The sequence below is a fragment of the Capsella rubella genome, unplaced genomic scaffold (genome assembly GCF_000375325.1).
Source record: "Capsella rubella cultivar Monte Gargano unplaced genomic scaffold, Caprub1_0 scaffold_1, whole genome shotgun sequence".
NCBI classification, from domain to species: Eukaryota; Viridiplantae; Streptophyta; class Magnoliopsida; order Brassicales; family Brassicaceae; genus Capsella; species Capsella rubella.
This window is the reverse complement of record NW_006238923.1, coordinates 948,507-969,337: the sequence shown is the minus strand read 5'-3', so window position 1 is coordinate 969,337 and position 20,831 is coordinate 948,507. Positions and strand designations below refer to the sequence as shown.

The 20,831-nt window shown below is 36.2% G+C and overlaps 7 protein-coding genes and 1 non-coding gene across 19 annotated transcripts; 5 read left to right on the top strand and 3 right to left on the bottom strand.

Annotated features, from left to right (window-relative positions):
• Positions 1 to 1,087: 1,087 nt before the first annotated feature.
• On the top strand, positions 1,088 to 2,050 carry LOC17898449. Its single transcript, XM_006304191.2, has one exon. It carries the CDS (start codon positions 1,406 to 1,408, stop codon positions 1,916 to 1,918), a length of 513 nt encoding a protein of 170 aa, XP_006304253.1. The 5' UTR covers positions 1,088 to 1,405; the 3' UTR covers positions 1,919 to 2,050.
• A 950-nt stretch (positions 2,051 to 3,000) lies between these two features.
• Positions 3,001 to 3,995, bottom strand: LOC17897254. Its single transcript, XM_023789924.1, is given in 4 exon segments — positions 3,001 to 3,295; positions 3,456 to 3,480; positions 3,482 to 3,609; positions 3,780 to 3,995. Coding segments are annotated over 4 exon segments (606 nt in total). The 3' UTR covers positions 3,001 to 3,058.
• A 2,245-nt stretch (positions 3,996 to 6,240) lies between these two features.
• On the bottom strand, positions 6,241 to 7,199 carry LOC17896867 (CASP-like protein 1C2). Its single transcript, XM_006306257.2, has 3 exons — positions 6,983 to 7,199; positions 6,786 to 6,888; positions 6,241 to 6,526 (listed from the first exon to the last, which is right to left on the bottom strand). The coding sequence occupies exons 1-3, from the start codon at positions 7,138 to 7,140 to the stop codon at positions 6,296 to 6,298; spliced, it is 492 nt and encodes a 163-aa protein (XP_006306319.1). The 5' UTR covers positions 7,141 to 7,199; the 3' UTR covers positions 6,241 to 6,295.
• Positions 7,200 to 7,434: 235 nt separating this feature from the next.
• On the bottom strand, positions 7,435 to 9,764 carry LOC17898909. The gene is made up of 8 exons (XM_006304990.2): positions 9,456 to 9,764; positions 8,979 to 9,119; positions 8,798 to 8,890; positions 8,583 to 8,709; positions 8,360 to 8,466; positions 8,142 to 8,222; positions 7,961 to 8,043; positions 7,435 to 7,877 (listed from the first exon to the last, which is right to left on the bottom strand). Exons 1-8 carry the CDS (start codon positions 9,762 to 9,764, stop codon positions 7,658 to 7,660), a joined length of 1,161 nt encoding a protein of 386 aa, XP_006305052.1. The 3' UTR covers positions 7,435 to 7,657.
• A 298-nt stretch (positions 9,765 to 10,062) lies between these two features.
• On the top strand, positions 10,063 to 11,651 carry LOC17899812 (thioredoxin M1, chloroplastic). The gene is made up of 2 exons (XM_006305630.2): positions 10,063 to 10,443; positions 11,132 to 11,651. Exons 1-2 carry the CDS (start codon positions 10,218 to 10,220, stop codon positions 11,446 to 11,448), a joined length of 543 nt encoding a protein of 180 aa, XP_006305692.1. The 5' UTR covers positions 10,063 to 10,217; the 3' UTR covers positions 11,449 to 11,651.
• Positions 11,652 to 13,421: 1,770 nt separating this feature from the next.
• On the top strand, positions 13,422 to 19,178 carry LOC17898219. Of its 12 annotated transcripts, none has more exons than XM_023789979.1 (26): positions 13,422 to 13,560; positions 13,679 to 13,737; positions 13,859 to 13,982; positions 14,071 to 14,123; positions 14,201 to 14,269; positions 14,357 to 14,403; positions 14,488 to 14,565; positions 14,654 to 14,707; positions 14,793 to 14,906; positions 15,111 to 15,177; positions 15,268 to 15,340; positions 15,458 to 15,606; positions 15,706 to 15,784; positions 15,899 to 15,990; positions 16,102 to 16,186; positions 16,271 to 16,306; positions 16,391 to 16,452; positions 16,552 to 16,640; positions 16,742 to 16,862; positions 16,964 to 17,048; positions 17,132 to 17,255; positions 17,358 to 17,691; positions 17,776 to 17,982; positions 18,095 to 18,115; positions 18,272 to 18,388; positions 18,504 to 19,178. In XM_023789979.1, the coding sequence occupies exon 26, from the start codon at positions 18,524 to 18,526 to the stop codon at positions 18,992 to 18,994; it is 471 nt and encodes a 156-aa protein (XP_023645747.1). In that variant the 5' UTR covers positions 13,422 to 13,560; positions 13,679 to 13,737; positions 13,859 to 13,982; positions 14,071 to 14,123; positions 14,201 to 14,269; positions 14,357 to 14,403; positions 14,488 to 14,565; positions 14,654 to 14,707; positions 14,793 to 14,906; positions 15,111 to 15,177; positions 15,268 to 15,340; positions 15,458 to 15,606; positions 15,706 to 15,784; positions 15,899 to 15,990; positions 16,102 to 16,186; positions 16,271 to 16,306; positions 16,391 to 16,452; positions 16,552 to 16,640; positions 16,742 to 16,862; positions 16,964 to 17,048; positions 17,132 to 17,255; positions 17,358 to 17,691; positions 17,776 to 17,982; positions 18,095 to 18,115; positions 18,272 to 18,388; positions 18,504 to 18,523; the 3' UTR covers positions 18,995 to 19,178. The 12 variants fall into 12 exon arrangements, with proteins under 12 accessions (XP_023645747.1, XP_023645743.1, XP_023645746.1 ...); XM_023789972.1 differs by lacking the exon at positions 16,271 to 16,306 and having other exon boundaries at positions 13,423 to 13,560; positions 16,546 to 16,640; positions 17,358 to 17,427; positions 17,511 to 17,691; XM_023789971.1 differs by having other exon boundaries at positions 13,423 to 13,560; positions 16,546 to 16,640.
• Positions 19,179 to 19,261: 83 nt separating this feature from the next.
• LOC17898404 (N-alpha-acetyltransferase 11) lies at positions 19,262 to 20,305 on the top strand. Its single transcript, XM_006305596.2, has 2 exons — positions 19,262 to 19,631; positions 20,022 to 20,305. The coding sequence occupies exons 1-2, from the start codon at positions 19,388 to 19,390 to the stop codon at positions 20,252 to 20,254; spliced, it is 477 nt and encodes a 158-aa protein (XP_006305658.2). The 5' UTR covers positions 19,262 to 19,387; the 3' UTR covers positions 20,255 to 20,305.
• Positions 20,306 to 20,434: 129 nt separating this feature from the next.
• TRNAF-GAA lies at positions 20,435 to 20,507 on the top strand. The gene has a single exon. It is a non-coding gene; the product is annotated as a tRNA-Phe (tRNA).
• Positions 20,508 to 20,831: the final 324 nt, after the last annotated feature.

Sequence of the window (20,831 nt, the reverse complement as noted above, 5' to 3'; positions counted from 1 at the left end):
AGTTGTTGAAGTAAGATTTGGTTTTTAGTCAACTTAAATATTAGATTAAAACTTAGTTGGATTTTAGAAAGAATTTGATAATAATACCATTTTAGCCATTTGCTTTGACTAGTTGTTTTGTTTGAATTTTTATTCAAAATGATTTGATTGTCGCGAAAAAAAGAAATAAGCATATATGGATGTTAATTCAAAACTTATCCGAGTAATCTTTGATTATTTTTAGAGAATGATTGTATAAAAAGTTTTTAAAAAGAAATTAATCAACGAATACAAAGATTGCCGTGAAAGGAAATATATCATTTGAAACTGAGATGATAAAAACATGTAATGTGTACACGCGTGTTTGTAACTTTGTTGTGCTAATGTAAGAGAGATCTTTATACTAAAATATTTATGAAATGCTTTAATTTACTTGGCGCACACGATAGCACGATGTCTTTTTTAGACAAGAAAAAACTAATTTATTTACTAAAATTCTTTTAACTATATACAAATGGTAAATTGAAGAGTAGGATGCCGACATATTCATCGGATGTGGTGTTGCTGCCACTTGCCAGTTGCAACTGTGGCCCTGTGTGTGTTGTATGGCACCGGAATTTTCCGGTCACTTGGATATTTATAGAAAGAGGATTAATTTAGAATGTACATCAAGACTATTGATTGATGGTACGTTATAAATTGATTTACATATGAATTAAGTGAATTTTAAGTATTCCAATTTACTTGGTCTTGATGGATTCAAGAACAGGCTTAGCAATAAAACGTCAAGAAGTTTCGCTCCGTTGTTTTTTCTAGTCTCCTAAGACTGCATAAGAGATAACAAAAAGATTAGAAAATGGTGGAAATTCTTCTTCTTGTCGGCTAAAATAAGCGTAGAGGCGCACTATTATTGCTAAGGCAAATCTCATTTGTTTGTTCCCCTAATTGTTCCTTTACGATACGCCTTAACTGAAAAATATATTAATTACCTCTTAAACAGATTTATTGCAATAAACAATGGCATAAACAGAAAATGCGTATCTTCGTTAATTTCTTTTTAAGTATGTGAGAAATTAACAGAAATAATAAATATTTTTGATCTTCACAGTTCACGCAGTTTCCATGTCTGGTCTCTTGGGAGAAAACCCAATAAAATATAACGACATTTAAGCGCGTGTACTCCAATACAGTCCTCGAAACTAACGAGTGTAAAACACGCTCTTTGACATGAGAGTGGGACTCACGTGAACTAAATCTATTTCCCTCAAATCTGAAGACTTTCATTCACCCCCATTTGTTCTGTCTTTTGCTTTCTTCTTGCATCTTCGGGCAAATCTCAAAACAAAAAATCACACGGATATTTCAATTCCCACACAAAGAAGAATATAATATCTCTCTCTCTCAATTAGATAGATAGATCTCTCTGATGATGGATCCAACAGAATCGCCAAGAACATCGAATGGCTCTTCTTTGTCTCCGCCGAGATCGTACCTTATCTTTATGCGAATCATGAGCAAGAGAAGGACATGGGTTTGTCTCTTCGTAGCTGTCTACGCTATTCTCTTGTCTTCCTCTTGGAACTTTCTCACATCCGTACTTAGCTGGTACAAGCTCCAGTACACGTCGTCTCCGTCGCAGTCGCGGTTACCGGCGGTTTACGCGTCTGTGGTGTTAGGAGCTGTGTTCGGAGCCATGTCGATGGTTGCGGCGGCTGCGGTTGCGGTCCCTGCGGTTATGGTGATTTGGATATCGGTGGTTGTGTTGCTCGCTTTTTTCGGGAAATCGAGAAGAGTGTTGGTTGTTGAAGCTCGCAAGATTACAAGAGAAGTGTTTGGATTTGTCTTTAAGGTTCTTTTGAAAGAAGGCAATGCTGTTGCTGCTGTTTGTGCTGTTTTGGGTTATTTTATTCTCATCAGAAGGGATTTTGATTCGATTTAGGGTTTTTTTTCTTCTTCTTTTTTGTGATTTTGGGATTATTTTTCCTTTATTTTTGGGATCTTCTTAGGGTGTTCTTCTTTTTAATCTGGAAAAATTGATGATTATATTATGAAGAGCTCATGTCTTTTTATATATATATATATATATATATATATATATATATATAACTTGTTGCTAATGTAGCAATGTATGTGTACATTTTTTATAAACAGTTCATGAATCACACGCCCTTGCTTATTTCTTGAAATCGTGTCGTCACATTATTATTAAATTCCTTTAGGATGCAAATGTATGATATTGCATTGTTTGGTTGGATTCATGGTTTTTCTATTTTGGTAAACCATAACAGAAATCTAAAACTGAACCAACAAAAAATGAACAAACTACATTTCAATGGTCCTCTACGGGCCAAAAGTCCAAGACATATAAATCAAATATAGCAGTCTTTTAGAAGTCTCTGGTCTTATAACTTCGGTGGTCAAGGTCCCACAGCGAATGATTTTGTTCGACAGAGGCAAATGACACAGTGTTGTATTAAACGAAAACAGGGAAAGACAATTAAAACTTAGGAGACACGCATCGAGTTATATAACTAGGAAACCCGTCAATTATTTAACCAAAGTTAGGTTTTGAGATTAGCTTCCTACCAGACACGATCAGAGAGAAATACCAAGAAAAGAGCACTTTGCAGGGAAAGAAGGAACAAAGACCAGTGTTTTCTATTCGTCTCAAAGTTTCAGAAGATGATGGGCCGTTAGAATACATTTAAAGTATGAAGCCCATTAACTTAATATGTGTAGTGTTTAACAAATAAAGTTTTAGGAAAAGTACCAACAGGAAGTCCTTTACCCCCATCCTTTTAGCTAGATAATGTTATCATCCACGGGGAACGCTCAACGATACCATCAATCTGCAATTAGAAAAAACATGAAACACATATCATTTATCTTTGGAGTAATTGTTTAGATTATAGTAATCAAAAGAATCACATGACAAAATTCAAAGCCCACATATGATTCAACAAAATATGCATGTATCCAAGCATAAGTACGTAGGTTTCGGCATTTAGTAAATATTTCAAGAAATCATCACACTATCTCGGGGCATAAATATACTTAAAAGAGATCGGAAGAAAACAAACTAAAGAGAAAGCAAGCAAGAGCAAGTAATACCAGCATAAATAACGTACCATTTACGAGATGGTCTGCAAAAGATGGGATGAATATTTCGTTGCCATCTCTTACGCTCAGCCTTAGCTTGATACTCTACAAGCTCCCCATCAGGAGACTCCCTAGCCATGAAAGTAATATAGGCTTTAATTCCAATGGCTGCATTGTCCACGACCCTCACGATATGATCCAGCGTAACAGTCTTTTTCTATAATATATATAATAAAACAACCAAAATTAAGGTAGTAATTATTAGGGATATATATATATGAACGATGACTTCAAGGAGACAGACGACAGAGCCAGAATTGTATTATGTAGTAGTAGAAGTACTAATTAACTAAAAAAAAAAAGTACTAATTAATTACCTCCACTTGGTTGTATTTGTCAATCCACATTGGCCATAATCTCCATGTAGTCACGCCCCGTGAGGTTAGGCTCGAAGTAGTGGGCATCCAGATCGACACAGCGTAATCCATACCAAAGAGATTTAGGAATCATATCTTCATCCACATTAAAGCCCTGGCAAGAGCAACACAATAAACAAGATTGAAGGCTTTATACCAAAAATTGCATATGGCAAAGCAAGTTACGCCTAAATTAAGAAATAGATCATCCAAAGTTCCAAGAGCTAGGCAAAGCAAAGAAGGCTTTAAGAATTCTCGACAAGAGAAAGCAACAAAGCAAGAAACCTGGCTCTCGTGATAATGGCGTGTGTATCGACGAAACGCAAGTTCCCTTTCATCCTCGGGAGGCTCCTCAGGGGACTCGTAGTCTGAGCCATCGAAGCTATCGAAACCCCAAGCCTGGTCCTCGCTTTCACTGTTCCTCTCCTCTTTCCCGCTTTCTTCTTCCTCCGTCGGGGAAATCATCTCGGCCTTGCGTTTTCCGCCACAAGCCGAATCCATGGATTGAGAGTAAACCCTAGGATCGATTTTCATATTATTTTAACTAGACGACAGACTTGTTACAGCTAAAAGAGTAGGAAGTTTTCTGAAGTGTATCTTGCCCTAAGATACTCCTTAAATGTTGCCCTAAGCCAATCCCGAGAAAAAAAAATTAAAGATAAAAAATAATTTGGTTTTTCTCTTTTTCTTTTTGATTAATTATAAAACCTAAAAAGACATATATATGTAGGACTCATAAGACCAAAATCTGTAACATCATGCACCCTCATCATCTTCTTCTTTTATCTTTATTATTGTAAATCTGCAGCACCTAGTTGTTAACTTCAAATTCCCAAAACAAATTTTTCTCGGCTGGATTTTGAATGAGTTAATTAAATCTCAGACTCTTATAAAAAGCCCCGTAATTTCCAAGCGATCTACAGAAAAGACATGAACTATGATCATATACTACACTAATTAAAGATAATACTTTGGAACACCTTTTTATGATTATTATTGTCAGGAACAAATTAAGAGTATTGCGATTACATTTGTACCACCAAATTGTACTTTATAATAGGCGCTATATTTGATTAAAAAGTCCAGAATATATAAACGAAACGGGTCTGTCTAAATATTTAATTAACGTACGTAACTCCCCCAACCCTATCTCTATCTCTGAATATAATAAGATCTCAATCATGGTCATGCAGGCTAGCTCCACATCATCAATCTGCTGCCATCAGTCAAAACAAAACACATCCTTTTAGTTACCCCTTTCTTACGGAACATAACCAAAAGAAAACGCAGGCAGAGATTGTAGATATATACAAGTGCGTGTCAAATTAATAAAGAACTTCCAAACTATTTCAACTGGCAGGCGAATATGATGTTCCAAGACACCATCATCATATATTTCTCTTTTCACATAAAACTAGATAGCTAAAGAGAGATGACACTAATTAATAAACATGCATCTATATATATATATATAAAGAGAAGTAGCAAATGGAGTATATACCTAACTGATCCTCTGCTCAGAGGCTGGTCCGCAGAGGAGCGGATGGATGTTTCTCTGCCACACCTTCCATTCAGCTTTGCCTTGGTACTCCACGAGCTCTCCCTCGGGAGATTCTTTCGCCATGAACGTTATATACGCTTTGACACCACCGCCCAATATCACAACGGCCCTCACTATATGGTCCAGCACCAAATTCTTATTCTATAAATACATACATATAAAGAAGTGAGCCTAATTAGTTGTAATATTATATAATTACTTTCACATAAACAGAGAGTTGGGTATAATTCACTGCAAGAGAAAACAAAAGGTACGTGTAGGAAATTAATTAATGACTAGCCTTTGTTTCGTTGTATTTGGCAATGACCACTTTGATCATGTTTTCCATGTACTGACGCCCTGATATGTCGGGAGGACTAAAATAGGCGTAACATATAAGTAACCAAAGAGTTACGTACGTACACTTTAATTTCTCCCTATTAATTAAGCTACCAACTTCAACATGCATCGAAAAGATAATTATTTAACGAAGACGATTACAGAGAGATAAGCATGATACCTCGCTTTTGTGACATTATATTAACGCAGAGGTAGCGACGCCAATCCTCGGTGTCTTCAGGATCCGAATTGTATACACAACCCTCGAAACTATCAACATCCCATTCTTGATCGCTTTCGATGCTATCCGTATCCTCTACTTCATCTTTTTCCTCCTCCTCCTCCTCCTCCTCGTCTTCTTCTTCCTCTTCTCCCTCGCTTATATATTGCGGAAATCTCGGCCTTTTCAAGTGACAAGGAACCAAGGTCGGTGGATATCGTCGTCTCTAGTTCGGTATTTGCTTCTTCTACGACATCGCTGGATTTGGGATCCATTTTTTATTCTTTCCAAAGTGTCAAACCCTAGCTAGATAATTCTATGACTATGACTCGGACTAGTTGGGAAGTCGATACTTAAACTTGGCCATTGACAATAATACCCTCACGTTTTTATTTCTTTAAAAATTATCTTTAAAACATGTTTCTCGTCATTTTTCAAGTCAAAGCTGTCTGTTCAAAATCATACTGGTTATATATCATATTTTTCGATTATATAGTTCTAGTAAGACAGTAAAATCATCATGATAAAGTCAAAACCTAGCTGTTCTCTCTCGGACAAGATGTACGGCGTTAATTACATTAGCGTATAATAATCACGTTTGACTTAGTATTATTTTTATCCGGTTAAGAAATCAAGAAAAGGCGAGATAAAAATAAATGTAAACAACATTAAAATCCCAAAAATACATACATATATATGTTTCTATTTACGAAGTAGAAAAGGATCGACAACATGGTGGATAGAAAAGATGAGCAAGAAAACGTAGAGAACCAATGCGACTAAACCGGCTATTAAAGCTCCGGTTATCTGATCGCAGAATCTTGGTACTTGACCGCAAATTGGCAACCATCCTGCGTTTGCGTTTCCTCTTTTCCCCACTTGTGCCACCGCCACTGCCGCTGATAAGCTCGACGTCAGCAGCATCGTCACCATCTTTACGGTTAATTTAACAGTTTTAATTACAAATACAAATTGTTTGAGTTAACAACATATTTTATCGATTAAGAAGTTGTTTGAATCAATATAATAGAGTCATGATCCAAACAAATTATATATCTCTTGTATGTATGTGTATATCTAAAATTTATTTTATCGAGCATTCTTCTAATTACCCTTTAGAATGTGTATTTTTTATAACATTAGGTAAATATGAATAATTTGCTAGTATAGAGGTGTAGTATATATTAATTACCAAGTCCAACACAACTACGAACTTCCACAATAAGCTCTCTTTTGGAAGAAACAGAACGAGAAAGCTATAAACGCTCACTATCGCGTTTGCGATCACGAAGTACCTACGATACACACGAACACATATGCATAAGCATATACATAAACTTTATCCAAATCATAATTAAACACGCAAAATAGGAAGAGAAAAAAACTTACTTGAACGCAGCCAAATCGCTATACTTAGCCACTAGGGAGAGGACAAAGAAGGAAGATCTCTCACGGCTGGTGATCATTGCGATAACCGCTCCTAATGCGGCACAAAATGCCGCAAACCGCAGTACCAACCCACCCAATCTCTGTGTTAACTTCACCATCAGTTTTGTTTTTGGATCTCTAGCTTGATAGACGTTTGAACTGTGAAATTTAACTATGGAAGAGAAAAGGAAGGGGTGAGAGAGAGACAATGTAAGAATAAGAAAGTCACGTAATATAAACCAAAGTAAAATGAATATGATATTGGAAGTGTTGGATGGGTTTGTTTCAACTGTCTCCACCGGTCATGCAAGATTTATTTATTTTAAAAGAGTTTTATACAGCAATATAAAATACTATCAAATGTGAATCAACTAACATGAACAAATTAATTTCCTCGTGAAACAACATTGACATTTTTCAAGCTAATATTCTTTATTAGAATATCCTAACATACGTGTACCCTCTGGGTTTTGTTTTAGTGATCCCGATTACAGAAATTGATTCAAAAAGGTTATTACAAAACTTCTGTGTTTGCTACAACCATTAGAACTCACTCAACCTAAGAATTGATCTTTGTATCTAAGGTAGTAAAAATCTTCACCATAAATCCGTTAAATGTCCCGACTATTTCTGTTGTTAGCAAATGCTGATGGTGTTTCTGCCTTTACGAGTTATGGACCTGCCCATTCTTAAGCGACGTCCTGTTAGTGAGTCCAGTAATATGACCAAAGCTTCCTCGACAGCATCAGCTTGTTTGTCTAACTCGTAGCTGCTTAGCTGTGGGAGAAGGCTAAGCTCGGATAGGAGTCCAATTGCTGCTGCTGCAGTGCAGGTCCGGTCCCATGATGGTTGTGGCCTGTACGTCAAAGTTCAAATGAGTAAGGAGAGCACTATTTTTGGCAGAGAGAGATTGGACAAGAGGTTTGAGACAATTTTTACCGGAGTTTGTGCATTGCGGATGCACCAGCTGCAAGAGATATACAAGGAAGATTTTCGTCTCCCCATACTGACTTTGCGTGATCCTACAGATGAGTTTAGAGTTTAAGCATCTTTTTCGTTAAGCAAGTTATTTGGAGAAAGGAAAAAGATGAAATCCATGTGAGAGATGATCAGCCTGTACCTTCAAACGCTTGAGCATTGCAGCAGAATTGTTCCACGTGCCATCAAGCAAAATAAAATGCAGAGTTTTCTCCTCATCTGTCTGCGAAATATAGAAAGTGTAGATGATGACCTTTCAGTCTATATCCTTACACAACCTAATCTAAGTTTTTTTTTCTGTTTGAAATAAGCAACGATAGAAGAATAGAGAGTTTCAAGTCAAAACATTGCAATCTTTACCATGGATGATCCAGGATTCTCTGAAGCCGAACTACCAAAAGTGTCTTTAACCGAGAAAGTAATTTCCGAGTTCTGGTTGGGATAGAGGCATCGGACTTGGTTTTTCCCTGAGCATCCATCAGAAGAAACATAGACGACTTTAGCATAACCATTAGAGATTATGAGTGACATCATTTTAAGTTTAAACAATGCATCTTCACTTGCAGGGATCTAAGACTAGCACCTGCACGCTTAAATTCATTCCACATGATCTCTTCGTCTTCAGCTATTCCAAAGAGACAGAGTGTAGCGGATTGTACGCCAAATATCTGCCACAATAACTTTCCCGTGTTGTTCTGGCGAAGAAAATCCTGCCAACAGCTAAATAGCCTATCAATCCATTGGAGTTGGGGTACAGATTCAATTGGAATAGCCGAAACTGGTTAGTGCAATACTAACCCTAGGATGCATATACAGCCAAAAACGTATCTGTTTCCATAAACCACATGGCTTGACATATGAACACATGCAATCCTCCATAGCAAGCCAACACTGCAGATTCAGAAAATGTATCATCTCTAAGGTAATGAGTTGTTAGTGATGGCAAATACAGCAACTCAAGAAACAGTAAAAGAAGAACCTTTGGGCATAAATAACCCCTGCTCCCAAGCAGCCGGCAAGCAATTTGTCGAGCAGAGAAAAACCGGAACTTTTTCTCCGGGTCATCTAATGCTTGATATGTAGCCCTGTGTTTCTTATCTTCATATGCACCAAACGGCCCCTGTGGTAGTTGCAGAAAAGTAGAAGTATTATAACCTCACTCTGACACTCAAGAGCTCAAAAAAAAAACTCAATCATAAAACCAGGAAAAACAAGTAGCATCACACAGCAAGACGAATACTCATATATTCATAGAGCTTCAGAAGTACCACAGAAGAAGATACCACAGCTCAAATCAAAACGGCTTTTGGGTCAACTCTCTAACTTAGCTTACTAGTTTGAACACAAAATTAGAAAATCAGAACTAAGGTAATGTAAGCATTAAGCACTAAACAATCTAAGCATAAACGATTCAAAAGGAAAGAAACTTGCCACCATCATAGTCATTGGCAATTACCTGTAACTTGCCACCATTTCCACCAAACTCTATAGGCGAATCCAATTTGCACTCCAGAACTTTCAAATCATCCACAATCTGTTTGACCGCGGCTGGGAGTGGTGACACCGGACCCCATCTCCGCCACTCATCCACCGAGATGAATCCGCCATCACAACCATCGGATTCCCTCAACTGAGAACGCAAATTCACGGAAGTCATAACCAATCTCCGGCCAACAGCTCCGAGTTTACGGCGGCTGATACGGCAGTGAAACAGTAGAGACGGAGAGGAATCGAGTACGGATGCTCCGGCGGCGATATAACGCATCGTTGGGTTCTCTAGCGAGGAATAATAATTTAAGTTTACGGGTAATTAAATAATAATGGGCTTTTATGAGACAAAGGCCCAGTACAACAAGGTTTTTGGATGTTACCATCTTTTTTTTTAACGTCTTGCAAGAATTATGGACCGTATCGTTTATACGAGAAATTTTAGTAGGCTTTAATGAAACTATTGCCCAGTAGGCTTAAAGCTTAATGGAAAGGTACAAAATAAGATAAAAATAAAAATATTATTAGTTCTAAAAAGCTTCTAACCGTATTCTAAAGAGAAAAAAAATCAGTCTTCTTCTCCTATCTCTCCTTTTCATAATTTTTGGGTTTTGTTATCTTCTTCTTCTGGATATTATTACATTTGGGGCTCAAGGACAATCTCAGGAATCTATTGTGTGTGTTACCCTTGCTTCTCCATCTCCCTCTCTCTCTCTCCTCCACACACAGAATGGCTGCTTTCACGTGTGCTTCCCGTCCGCCGATTTCTCTCCGGTCAGAGATGAGAATCGCTTCCTCGCCGATGGCTTCCTTCTCTACTCGACAGATGTTCTCCGTGTTACCTGAATCGGGAGGATTGAGGACTCGCGTCTCTCTATCTTCAGTCTCGAAGAATTCTAGGGTTTCTCGATTACGACGAGGTGTTGTCTGCGAAGCTCAGGACACTGCTACAGGGAGTATGTTCTCGTCTCTCTCTGTAAATCTGTTTAATTATTCCTCGATAATGCCTCTTTGTTTCTGGGGAATTCGTATGGCTTAACTCGTGTCTTCTGATGGGGTTGATCTTTCACTGTCTGTGTAAACTACTTAAGTAATCTGCCTCAATTATATAGTTCGAAAAGTAGTCAACTTGGAAGAATACTAGAATTGGATTTGAACCTCTTGTCAGATTTATTTACTTGCACAAGGTTTGTATATTAGAATCTCTAACTATCTATTTCGGAAGCAATTTAGGTTCACTGCTGTTGGAAGTAGCAATTTGATTTCTTATCTCAAGTAGCCTTATAATATCTTGGAAAAGTATGTCATCATCATGCCTATGTATGTAATCATGAGACTTTTAAGGATGTATTGAAGAACAAGAAAACAACTTTCTTGTCCATTGCTCTACATAGCATTATATCGTTTAGGATAACTCACTTTGTATCACAATGCTTCATTTTTTGTGTGTTTCCTACATGATTATTTATAAACCCCTTTCACTCTTTATGGTGATGTGGCTTTAACAAGTCAGCTATCCCTCCCTCTCTATGGAGCATTATGTAAACAAACATTGTTTTGATTTCCCTTCCCTTTCTTCCTTATTCTATACCCTTATGGTGTGACCATTAATGTTGTTTTTGCTATATGATCGATCCCATGCAGTTCCAGTGGTCAACGATTCAACATGGGACTCTCTAGTTCTCAAGGCTGATGAGCCTGTGTTCGTGGACTTTTGGGCACCATGGTGTGGACCCTGCAAAATGATTGATCCCATTGTCAACGAACTGGCAGGACAGTTCGCAGGGAAGATGAAGTTCTACAAACTAAACACTGACGAGTCTCCTGCAACTCCAAGCCAGTATGGTGTTAGAAGCATCCCGACCATCATGATCTTTATCAAGGGTGAGAAGAAGGATACCATCATCGGTGCAGTGTCCAAAACCACATTAGCAACGAGCATCAACAAATTCGTGCAATGAAGTAGTGGTCACTGTTAAAAAAGTCTCTGCTTTTCTCTGTATTTCTGAAGTCTGAACTATTTACCTGTCTACTCCCCCCACTCATCACTGTTCATCTAGACATGTATAATATAATATGATGTCTCAGATTTTCAGAAATTGAGATTACGAAGACATTTTTTATGTGATATATACCGATCTACTCGGGTTGGAGAGACAAGATCTACACGGATTGGATTCAGGATCATCATCATCATCTCTATGACTCTTATCTGTTTCTTCCTAATTTAGCAGTGTTTACGACGACTTTACTTGATGATACGTTTGAGACTTGTTGGTGTTTAAATTTCGAAATTTAGGTTTACTAATTTTGATAATTGCTTCACACAATTATAGTTAACTAAGGTTTTCTTAAGTGCCAAATCAAATTATCCTCTAACTGAAACCTCTGATCACCACAGAGGTTCTTTCGTTGACTCTTTTGTCAACGAGAACCGAACAGATGACATCATCACTAACCCTAACAATCGAATTAGCTCTATAAAGTCCAAAACCAAACTTTTTCCATTATTTTCTTAAATAAGTTTGATCGAGTAATTTCCTTTTTCTTTTTTCCCCTCCGAGTAATTTCCTTTTTTTCTCTTATAACGTATAGTACTATATTACTTACATATACTTTTTAAAAATATTTATATGGTTTGAGGTAATTTCCTTTTCCGTTAGAGTAATTTCCTTTTTTCTTTTTCGAAATATCTATATATATAAAGTTAACTTTTTCTCTCTTCTCCTTAAGCCACATCATCATCCACCTCATTTTATTATTTAATTTTTAAAATTAATTATACCATTTTATCATTTAATTTTAATATTTAAACCTATGTAAATAAGTTTTTCCAAAAATGAATATGAAAGGTCTTTTTTATATTATACATTATAAAACTAAAAAAGATAATTGATTAAGAGTTAAAAAACTTACTAATTATCGATTATACTAACAAATATATAAATAATAGATTATAGTTTTAGTGAATGTTTAAAATATATATATGATTATATTTACACAATGTAAACCTAAAGATAATGAGATTTAACGAGAATAAAAAAAAAGTAAGAAATTTTGAGAATATAAATCTATCTAATTTATGTATCAAAAAATTTTCTAACATAAGTGAGATAGGTCGGACCGAAAAATGAATTCTTATTTTTTATAAACATATAAAAAGGTAAAAATAAAAATATTATTTCTTTAAAAGTTTCCAACATGAATTTAACTATTTGTTTCCAATACAACACATATGTTAAACTAATAAACAAAATAAAGAATTAACTATATTTCATAAAATTGAAAATTAAAATAAAACATTATTAAATGAAATAAACTAAATATAAAGTAAATTATACTAATATGTTAAATTTAAAAATTGTTCCATATGAAAAACAAAAAATATATAAAACATAAAATCAGAAAAATATATAATAGTATATAAATGATCATTACGAGATATAAAGTACGACAAATCCAAGAAAGGAAACCGTAAAACAAAAAATAATAAATTAAAAATGTAAACAATTAAAAATACAACAATCCGCCCGAAACCCACAAATCATGTTTAAATTTCATGCCAACATATAAATAGGCCCAAAATATTAACATCTAGATCTATATTTGGTAAAAAATCTAATAGCACACGTTTCTCAATGATTCTCAATCGTACTTCCATTTACGCTCACACTTCGACTTATACTATACACACTTAATTTCTCAACGACTAATGAAGATAAATCTCAATAGTTTTTCTATATAAACACAATTTAAGTTTTAAAAAAGTAAAGTATGGTATAGTGAAAAAATAAGTAGGAAATAAAATACGAACCAATTACTCATAAACAATATAATAAACTCCCGCGCGTAGCGCGGGCAACCAACTAGTATATATATATGAGTCAGAAATTTCCTTTTTCTTATGCCGCATAAAAAAGTAAAATTTCCATTTTTCCTTACATCTGTGTGTTTTATAAATACTCTCAACACAGTCTCTTGTTCTTCAGCAAATAGAAATAACAAAACATTGAGAAACTACATAGTTAAGATCAGAGCGTTTCATCATCTCCTTCTTCAACTATTATCTGATGGTACAATAATTCTAGGGTTTCGTTCACTTTGGCTCTTTCTATATCTATTTGAATTACAAATTGACGTGCGAATACGATACGATCGATGATGGTTCTTCTTCTTATTCTCTATTTGCAGTATCTCCATTGTGATTGATGGTGTTTAACTTGGAATTCCACCCCATCCATATAAGCTGTGTGAGTCAAATTCATCCCCTTTCAAGTTTGTTATTCTTCGGTTCTCACACAATCGAGAATCTAACTGGTATATCCTTTTTCTTTGTTTTTGTTGTTGCTTCTTCCTTCTCTCTCTCTCTAGGTGATGACGATGGTCCAATCCTATTCTGGAGATTGTATTGGGGTTTGTTTCTGGATTCAAAGAGAGGAGACGACCACGACCACGACGAATCTATGTTATCTTTACTCTTCTGGAGAGTGTTGTGGTGAGACTTGTTTCTCCACTTAATTTTTAATTTCTTACTTTCGCTTCTGTTATGTTTTCTTATAAAACGAGGTTGCTCTGAATTACAGGTTTTAACAAGAAGATCAAAGAGGAAAGGGTTTGCCCGCAGTTCCAGGACCAAGTGAGTGTTTTTTGTTTGTTTGCATTCTGATTTTTATATCCCAATTTTGTAGCTATTTGATTTTCACAATTTCATAGGAAGTGTTCCTGATGCAGGAGGAGGGGTTAACACGCTTTCACTGTCTCCATGTCAATGAGAATGTTTAAGTAAGTCTTGAATTTGGATTTGGTTTCTTTTGATCTATTTAGCTGGCTTGTCTTCACGCTCCTAATGCTTAAATTTTCATACTTTAGGGATCTGATGATGAGGATGGTGACGAAGACTCTTCTCTTCTTTTGGGGTGAGATTTGTCTCTCCACTTCTTTAATTTCTTTAAATCTCTTTTTTCATGTTTGCTTAGTTACGAGTTTGGTCTAATGTTTAGGTTTCAACAAGAAGAGCCAAAAATATTATACGTGGAAAGGTTTTGCCTGCAGTTCCAAGAGCTTTGAAGGAGCTAAAAGTGAGTTTTTTCGTTTCTTTGTATTATGATATCCCAAGTTTATAGCAATTTGATTTCAGTATTCTCGTTTGAAGTTTTCCTGATGCAGGAAGAGGGGGGTTAGGACGCTTTTCATCGTCTCCTTATCAATGAGAATGTTTAAGTAGGTGAATTTGGATTTGGTTTCTTTTGATCTATTTAGTTTGTTTTTCTTCACTCTCCTAATGCTTAAATTTTCATTCTTTCAGGGATCTGATGATGTTGACGATGACAAAGAGTCTTCTCTTCTCAATCTTCCCAACCTTGATTGATATTTCAAAACCTTGCTCTCTTCCCTAATCTTCAAATTCGTCATCAAATTGGTACTGTTTTTATGTTTGGTTTTCGTTCCATTGCAATTAGATTGACATGTGTGCCAACTGCCAAGCTTTAGGTTATAATCAATCACCAGCTTTGTCATATATATAAGTGGAACTGGACTTTCACGCCAAAGAAAGAACTTTTATGATTTATGTGATATATAATGTGGATTCCTTGACATTTGCTTGGTTGATTTTGTGTGACAGATAACCGAAGACAGAATCTTTAGGACTGCCTACGCAAAACTTTCTCAAACTCTTTGTTTGCTCTGAAGTAAGTGAGAAGCTCAATGATTTCATTTTATGAATTAAAAGTTCTTCCACCAGTTAGGAAAGATGTTTTTGAATGTGTTCAACTGTTTAGGCTAGGATCATCTCCCTTGACGAGGCTGAAAAATTACTGCTTGGTGATGTCCACAATACATAACTAATGCCAAGTAAGTATCTTCATCTTGTGACATTTATACTACTTTAATTTTTTTTTTCTTTTTTTTTCATACTCGCAGGAAACAAATTGATATGTGTTTGTTGACACATTACTTACTTTTCTGCAGCAATTGTGAACCGGCTTTATGATATTGCGAATGTCTTGTCATCTATGATGAATTTCATAGAGAAGGGAAACTAAAGATTCACAACGATCTCTAACTTACATTTTGGAGACGGAACGGTGTACCTAATGACGTCTCTGTGCTTACAGACTGTAAGTTTTCCCAAAATCCTCTCTGCTTTGTTTTTTCCTTATTTTGTTCCGTTTTCAAGTTTATCTATCCCTCAACCCATACATATATTTTTTTGTTAGGTTATATTCAATGCAGCCAGCCTATTAGAAGTTATCCTAAAATTGTGGAGACCTCTATATCATCAACACTTATGCAGCTGTAATTCAGACTTTGAAGCTTTTAGGGTTATTTTATAATTTTATCATTTAGACTATTGTTTAATTCAGACTTGAACATTAACGCTGGTTCTTTCTTCTGATTCTATATGTGCAGATAGGAGATGGTTTCAATCATCAGCACAATCACTCAGTACGATGATGATGCCTTCGCTAACCCAAACGATGGTCAAATCCTCTTCTTGATCTGTAAGTTATCTCAAAATCCTATATGCATTTCATTAATTTGGTCTGTTTCAAGTTTATTTATCCCTCAACCATTAATCTTTTTTTTTTTTTTTTGAAACACAAATATACTAGTGAAGTGGAACTAGAGAAGGCACCTAAAGATTCAAAGCAAAATATGTATTTTTCATTGCCTCATGCCAACAATTCACTTCCACAGGTTATATAACATTTGATACTCTGAATCCGTTTAAGAGTTATAAGCAGTCAAGAACTTGAGCAATAGATGTTTTTATTGGCAAAGATTCCCAAGTTTTAAGCTCGAATCTTGAATTAGATGGTAATGCATCTAGTATGTATATTATTTGTACTTGAGAAATAGAAAACTAAACTAAACTAAGGCCTTCTGTTATAATTGATGCAGGTATGGGCAGCTCCAGCTTTGCCGGCATCACAAAGAAGTACACCACAGCTGCTACAATTTCAGTTAAATCCCATCCATCACAGATTTAGTACATTCTCATAGCTTAATAAATCTGTTTTATTAATCTTCTAGGAACTCATTTTTTTTGTTTGCAGTTGCAGGAATTTCATCTTCAAACAATGGCAAGGGCATACAAAGATTTTACGGAAGAAGTCTTTCAACAGCTTTAACGGAAGAGGTCTCTAAGCAGGTAAGAAGCTTCTTTCACTTGGCTTCTGAGGATTATACTAGTGGGATATAGTGTTTTCATTTAGGCTTTGGGTGATATGGTTCCCCTGATTCTATGTGCAGATAGGAGATATGGTTTGAAGAACGAAGCCTCATAACAGAAAACTTTAACATGAAACTAATTCTAATGTTTGATGGTCTTTGACTCAATTCGTCTTCTTTGTCCACTACAAATTCCCCATCTGTAAGTGAGAGTCTAACTTGCTTTTAAAGTTTATTTTGTTTCGGTTTTTAATTTTAGATCTTCGGATAGAGATTTTTATGGTTTTCTTGTTGCTTCTATAGATGGAGATATATGGTTCCCTCTCTTCTCAGCATTAGGGATGACCAAACAACAACAACAACAATGGTCAAATCCTCTTCTTGATCTGTACGTTATCTCAAAATCATTGGAAAAAATATCCTTTTTTTTTTTTTAATATTCAATAACAGTCTCTTTTCTTTTACTCTCAGCATCGTTAATGAGTTAGATATGGTGGTAGTATTGTTTTGATGTCTTTGCAAGTGAGGCGTACGTTGTTTCATGGCTTTTCTTCAACTCTCATCTGATTTCTCGAGAACTCAGACCTAAGAAAAGGTAAAAAACCAACCCGCTCAACATTTTTTTCAGTCATCAACACTGATTTGTTCAACCGTCACTATTGTTTAATATAAATTTTAATCATTATAATAATTTCAGGATAAAGAGTCGTTAGAACCAGTAGCTACAACTCTTTCTAGATGACAACTCAAGCCTCAGAAAAGAATAAGTTATTCCTTCTGAATTAAGCACAATTAAGCTAGCCGTTTTAATGCAGACATGGTGACCTAGTTGAATTGGGGGAAGCTGTAGGTATTATCGCGGGTCAATCGATCGGCGAACAACCAAGCCTGAACACGTTTCCAGTTGTTGATCGACGCGCTCGGGTCCCTCAACCGAGAGCCCCTCCTCGCTACGATCCACCCTTTCTCTAGCCCTCTACTCAACCGCTTTAGCTGGCCCGCTAGGTCAACAACAAGACCGCAGATGCCAGGTTCTCTATCATTCTTTATGAGATGGTATTGTAGTTAAGTTAGATGAGAGGCCATTCTAATAATCTTTCTTGTTCATTCAACAGTAATCTAGGGGATGCGATGTTTGAGCAGATAGAAAATAAAAAGAATATTCCTTGCTCAAATCACCACTTTATTTTTCTCAAGGAGATGAGTCGATAGACCTTAAGAAGCAGCTGAAAAAACTGCTAGAAACATAGCTAGTATGCTGAGGAAACCAATGCATTCTGTTCTTTGATGCAGAAGTACTCCACACTTACAAGGATTTTCAGGTAAATACTTATCCTCCATGATAGATTATATATCATCACTTTAGAACATAGTCATAACTCAATGAAACTGTTTTGTTAATCTACAATGATCTCATTTTCTTACCTTTTTCAGGGATTTAATCTTCGAAAAATGGTAAGGGCTCACCAGCATGCAGAGACATCTTCAGTTTGGGATCCTAGAAAAAAGACAACGACCTAATTCTATTATTTAATTGCTTGCTTAGCAATTGAAAACATTTTTGTTGATTGGTACGCACATCTAGACTTTTTCTTTCTTATTTGTGATTAGGTTAATGGCTTGGTGGGATTAAAAATATTTTGGTTGCTACCCCAATTTTCTCGAAGAACGTTCAAAACTTCTACATCTTCTTCTTCCTTTATCAACTAGATTTCAAAGCGTCTTAAGGTAATCTTTGAGTGTGTATTTCCAAGTTGAAGTTCTTATCATTGTCTTGTGTTTCGAAAAAATGAATTACTGATCTAATTTGTGAATCTGATTTGAAAAACATGTTCTTGTCAAGTCCTATCATCAAGCTTGGATATGGCCTTGGGATCTGCTGGTTCGCCAAATGGTTTACAACCAATGCTCTTGAGTGATTCACAACGTCGTAGAAGATCTAAACTAGAAGAACGAATCATATTTCTTATGGTGTTTACAACAATAGTAGCAGTTGTGACATTTGTTATGGGTTTCACATGTACAAAGATTTACATGAATGCTGCTCCAGATTTAGGCATCACAGGTTTGGTTAAGAAAGCAGTATTTATTGTTTTCCTGTTGTGCAATAGCATTCCAATGATCTCTTGTGTTATAGCTACAACGAATCTCATATGGCCACAACATCAGGGTGATATTCCTCTGATACAAAAAGCTACACTACGAGCCATGGGACTTGTCACACTATCTTTTGTGTCAATGTTGGTTGCATTGATGGTTGGAGTTTTACTTGTGTTGATCCTTCTTCCGTGGCGTTCCTTCTTCCATGCTTTTAGCTCCAAAGCACATAAGTGATGGGTGTGTTTTGTGAACATTCTCCATACACATTCAAGCTCGTTATGATTTGATAAGATTGTATAATTAAAACGAAACTTTTCTCTATTTGTGCATACTTGTCTAGAGCACTGTTTCTGTTTCTTGATTGCCTCCCTCTGCAATCTCTCTATACAAATTCATTGACAATGATTGAATTTATACAGTTCCTCTGCTTTAGTTGCTGTTTTTGTTCCATCATGTTTCTGGGGACTAAATTGTTACAAAAGTAAAAATTTTGGGTCAAATCACAATTTCGAATAGTTTCAAAAAGTCGCCGCCGTCACTACGCACCATCAACAAAGGCGATACCTTTCTTCGCTCTCGCCGCTTGTGAAAATAACGAGAGACTCAGCAAAATCTAATCTTTCTAAAATGGAGAAAGGAGTTGTGATGGAGCTGATTAGAGGGTCGACTAATTGGGCCAAAGTTGTGGAAGATATCGTGAAGCTGGAGAAGAAAACGTTCCCTAAACACGAATCTCTCGCTCAAACTTTCGACGGAGAGCTGCGCAAGAGAAACGCCGGTTTGCTATACGTCGACGTCGACGGAGAAACAATGGGTTATGCCATGTATTCTTGGCCTTCTTCTCTTTCCGCCTCCATCACCAAGCTCGCAGGTATAAACAAAGTTCCACCAAGTGTTCGATGAAATTACGCAGTGAGAAAACGTTAAATGATAAAGCTCTGAAGCTTTAAGATGAAACTAGTGAAGAAGAAGTGGAATATACTTGCCAAACTTTTACTGAAACCTTTTAAACCTATTATGATAAATTAGCCGTTAGTCAAGGAACCAATTGATAGTAAATTGAGAGCTTAGAATATTCTTATAAGAAAGCACCAATACATTGTTCTAGCTCTGTGTTTGCATGCTTAGAGATGAATGAAAGTAGAGAAGATGTCAAGAACACCTATGGAATGTTTCTTATCAGACAAGTTAAAAGCTAAAGCATCAGGAAGATCTGTATCTCAAGTGTACTTACTTTCTTGTGTTGTTTTGGATCATGTAGTGAAGGAGAATTGCAGGAGACAAGGCCATGGAGAAGCATTGTTGAGAGCAGCTATCGACAAGTGCAGAAGCAGAAAGGTGCAACGGGTTTCACTTCATGTCGACCCTACGAGAACTGCTGCAGTGAATCTGTACAAAAAACTTGGTTTCCAAGTAGACTGTCTAGTGAAAAGCTATTACTCGGCTGATAGAGATGCTTACAGAATGTACCTAGATTTTGATGACTCTGTTTAGCCAAAAGATATTTTAATGCTTGCAGAATGTACCCTCATTGATTCCTCTCTACATCAACTTCTTACTTAGTACTTTACATGATGATATAGATATGAAGTTCTGATCCATTGAGATGGTAGAAGAATTGTGTTTAAAATAATTTTTATTACTTTATAAACTTATTACCGGTAAAAATCACAAGCGGGGATAGCTCAGTTGGGAGAGCGTCAGACTGAAGATCTGAAGGTCGCGTGTTCGATCCACGCTCACCGCATTGATTTTTTTTCCTGAGGAATTTAAACGACGTCGTTTTATAAAAGCCCACTCGTGTTATGAAAAGCCCTTATCCACGACATACCTATATCAGTCGTGTTATAAAAAGCCCAGTTGTGTTGTAAGAAGCCCTTATCCACGGCATAATTCACCCGGCGAGAAACTGTTTAGTTATTCCGATATCGGAAAACTTCGAAATCGGATCTCTGTTCCTGTCAGGAAGACCAACGAATCATATCCCCCACTCAACTTCCTCAGTTCAAAGCTTCCACCGAACTATCTCCCGGCCTTGTATCGTGTAGGCTACTGTTTAGGTTTTACTGCA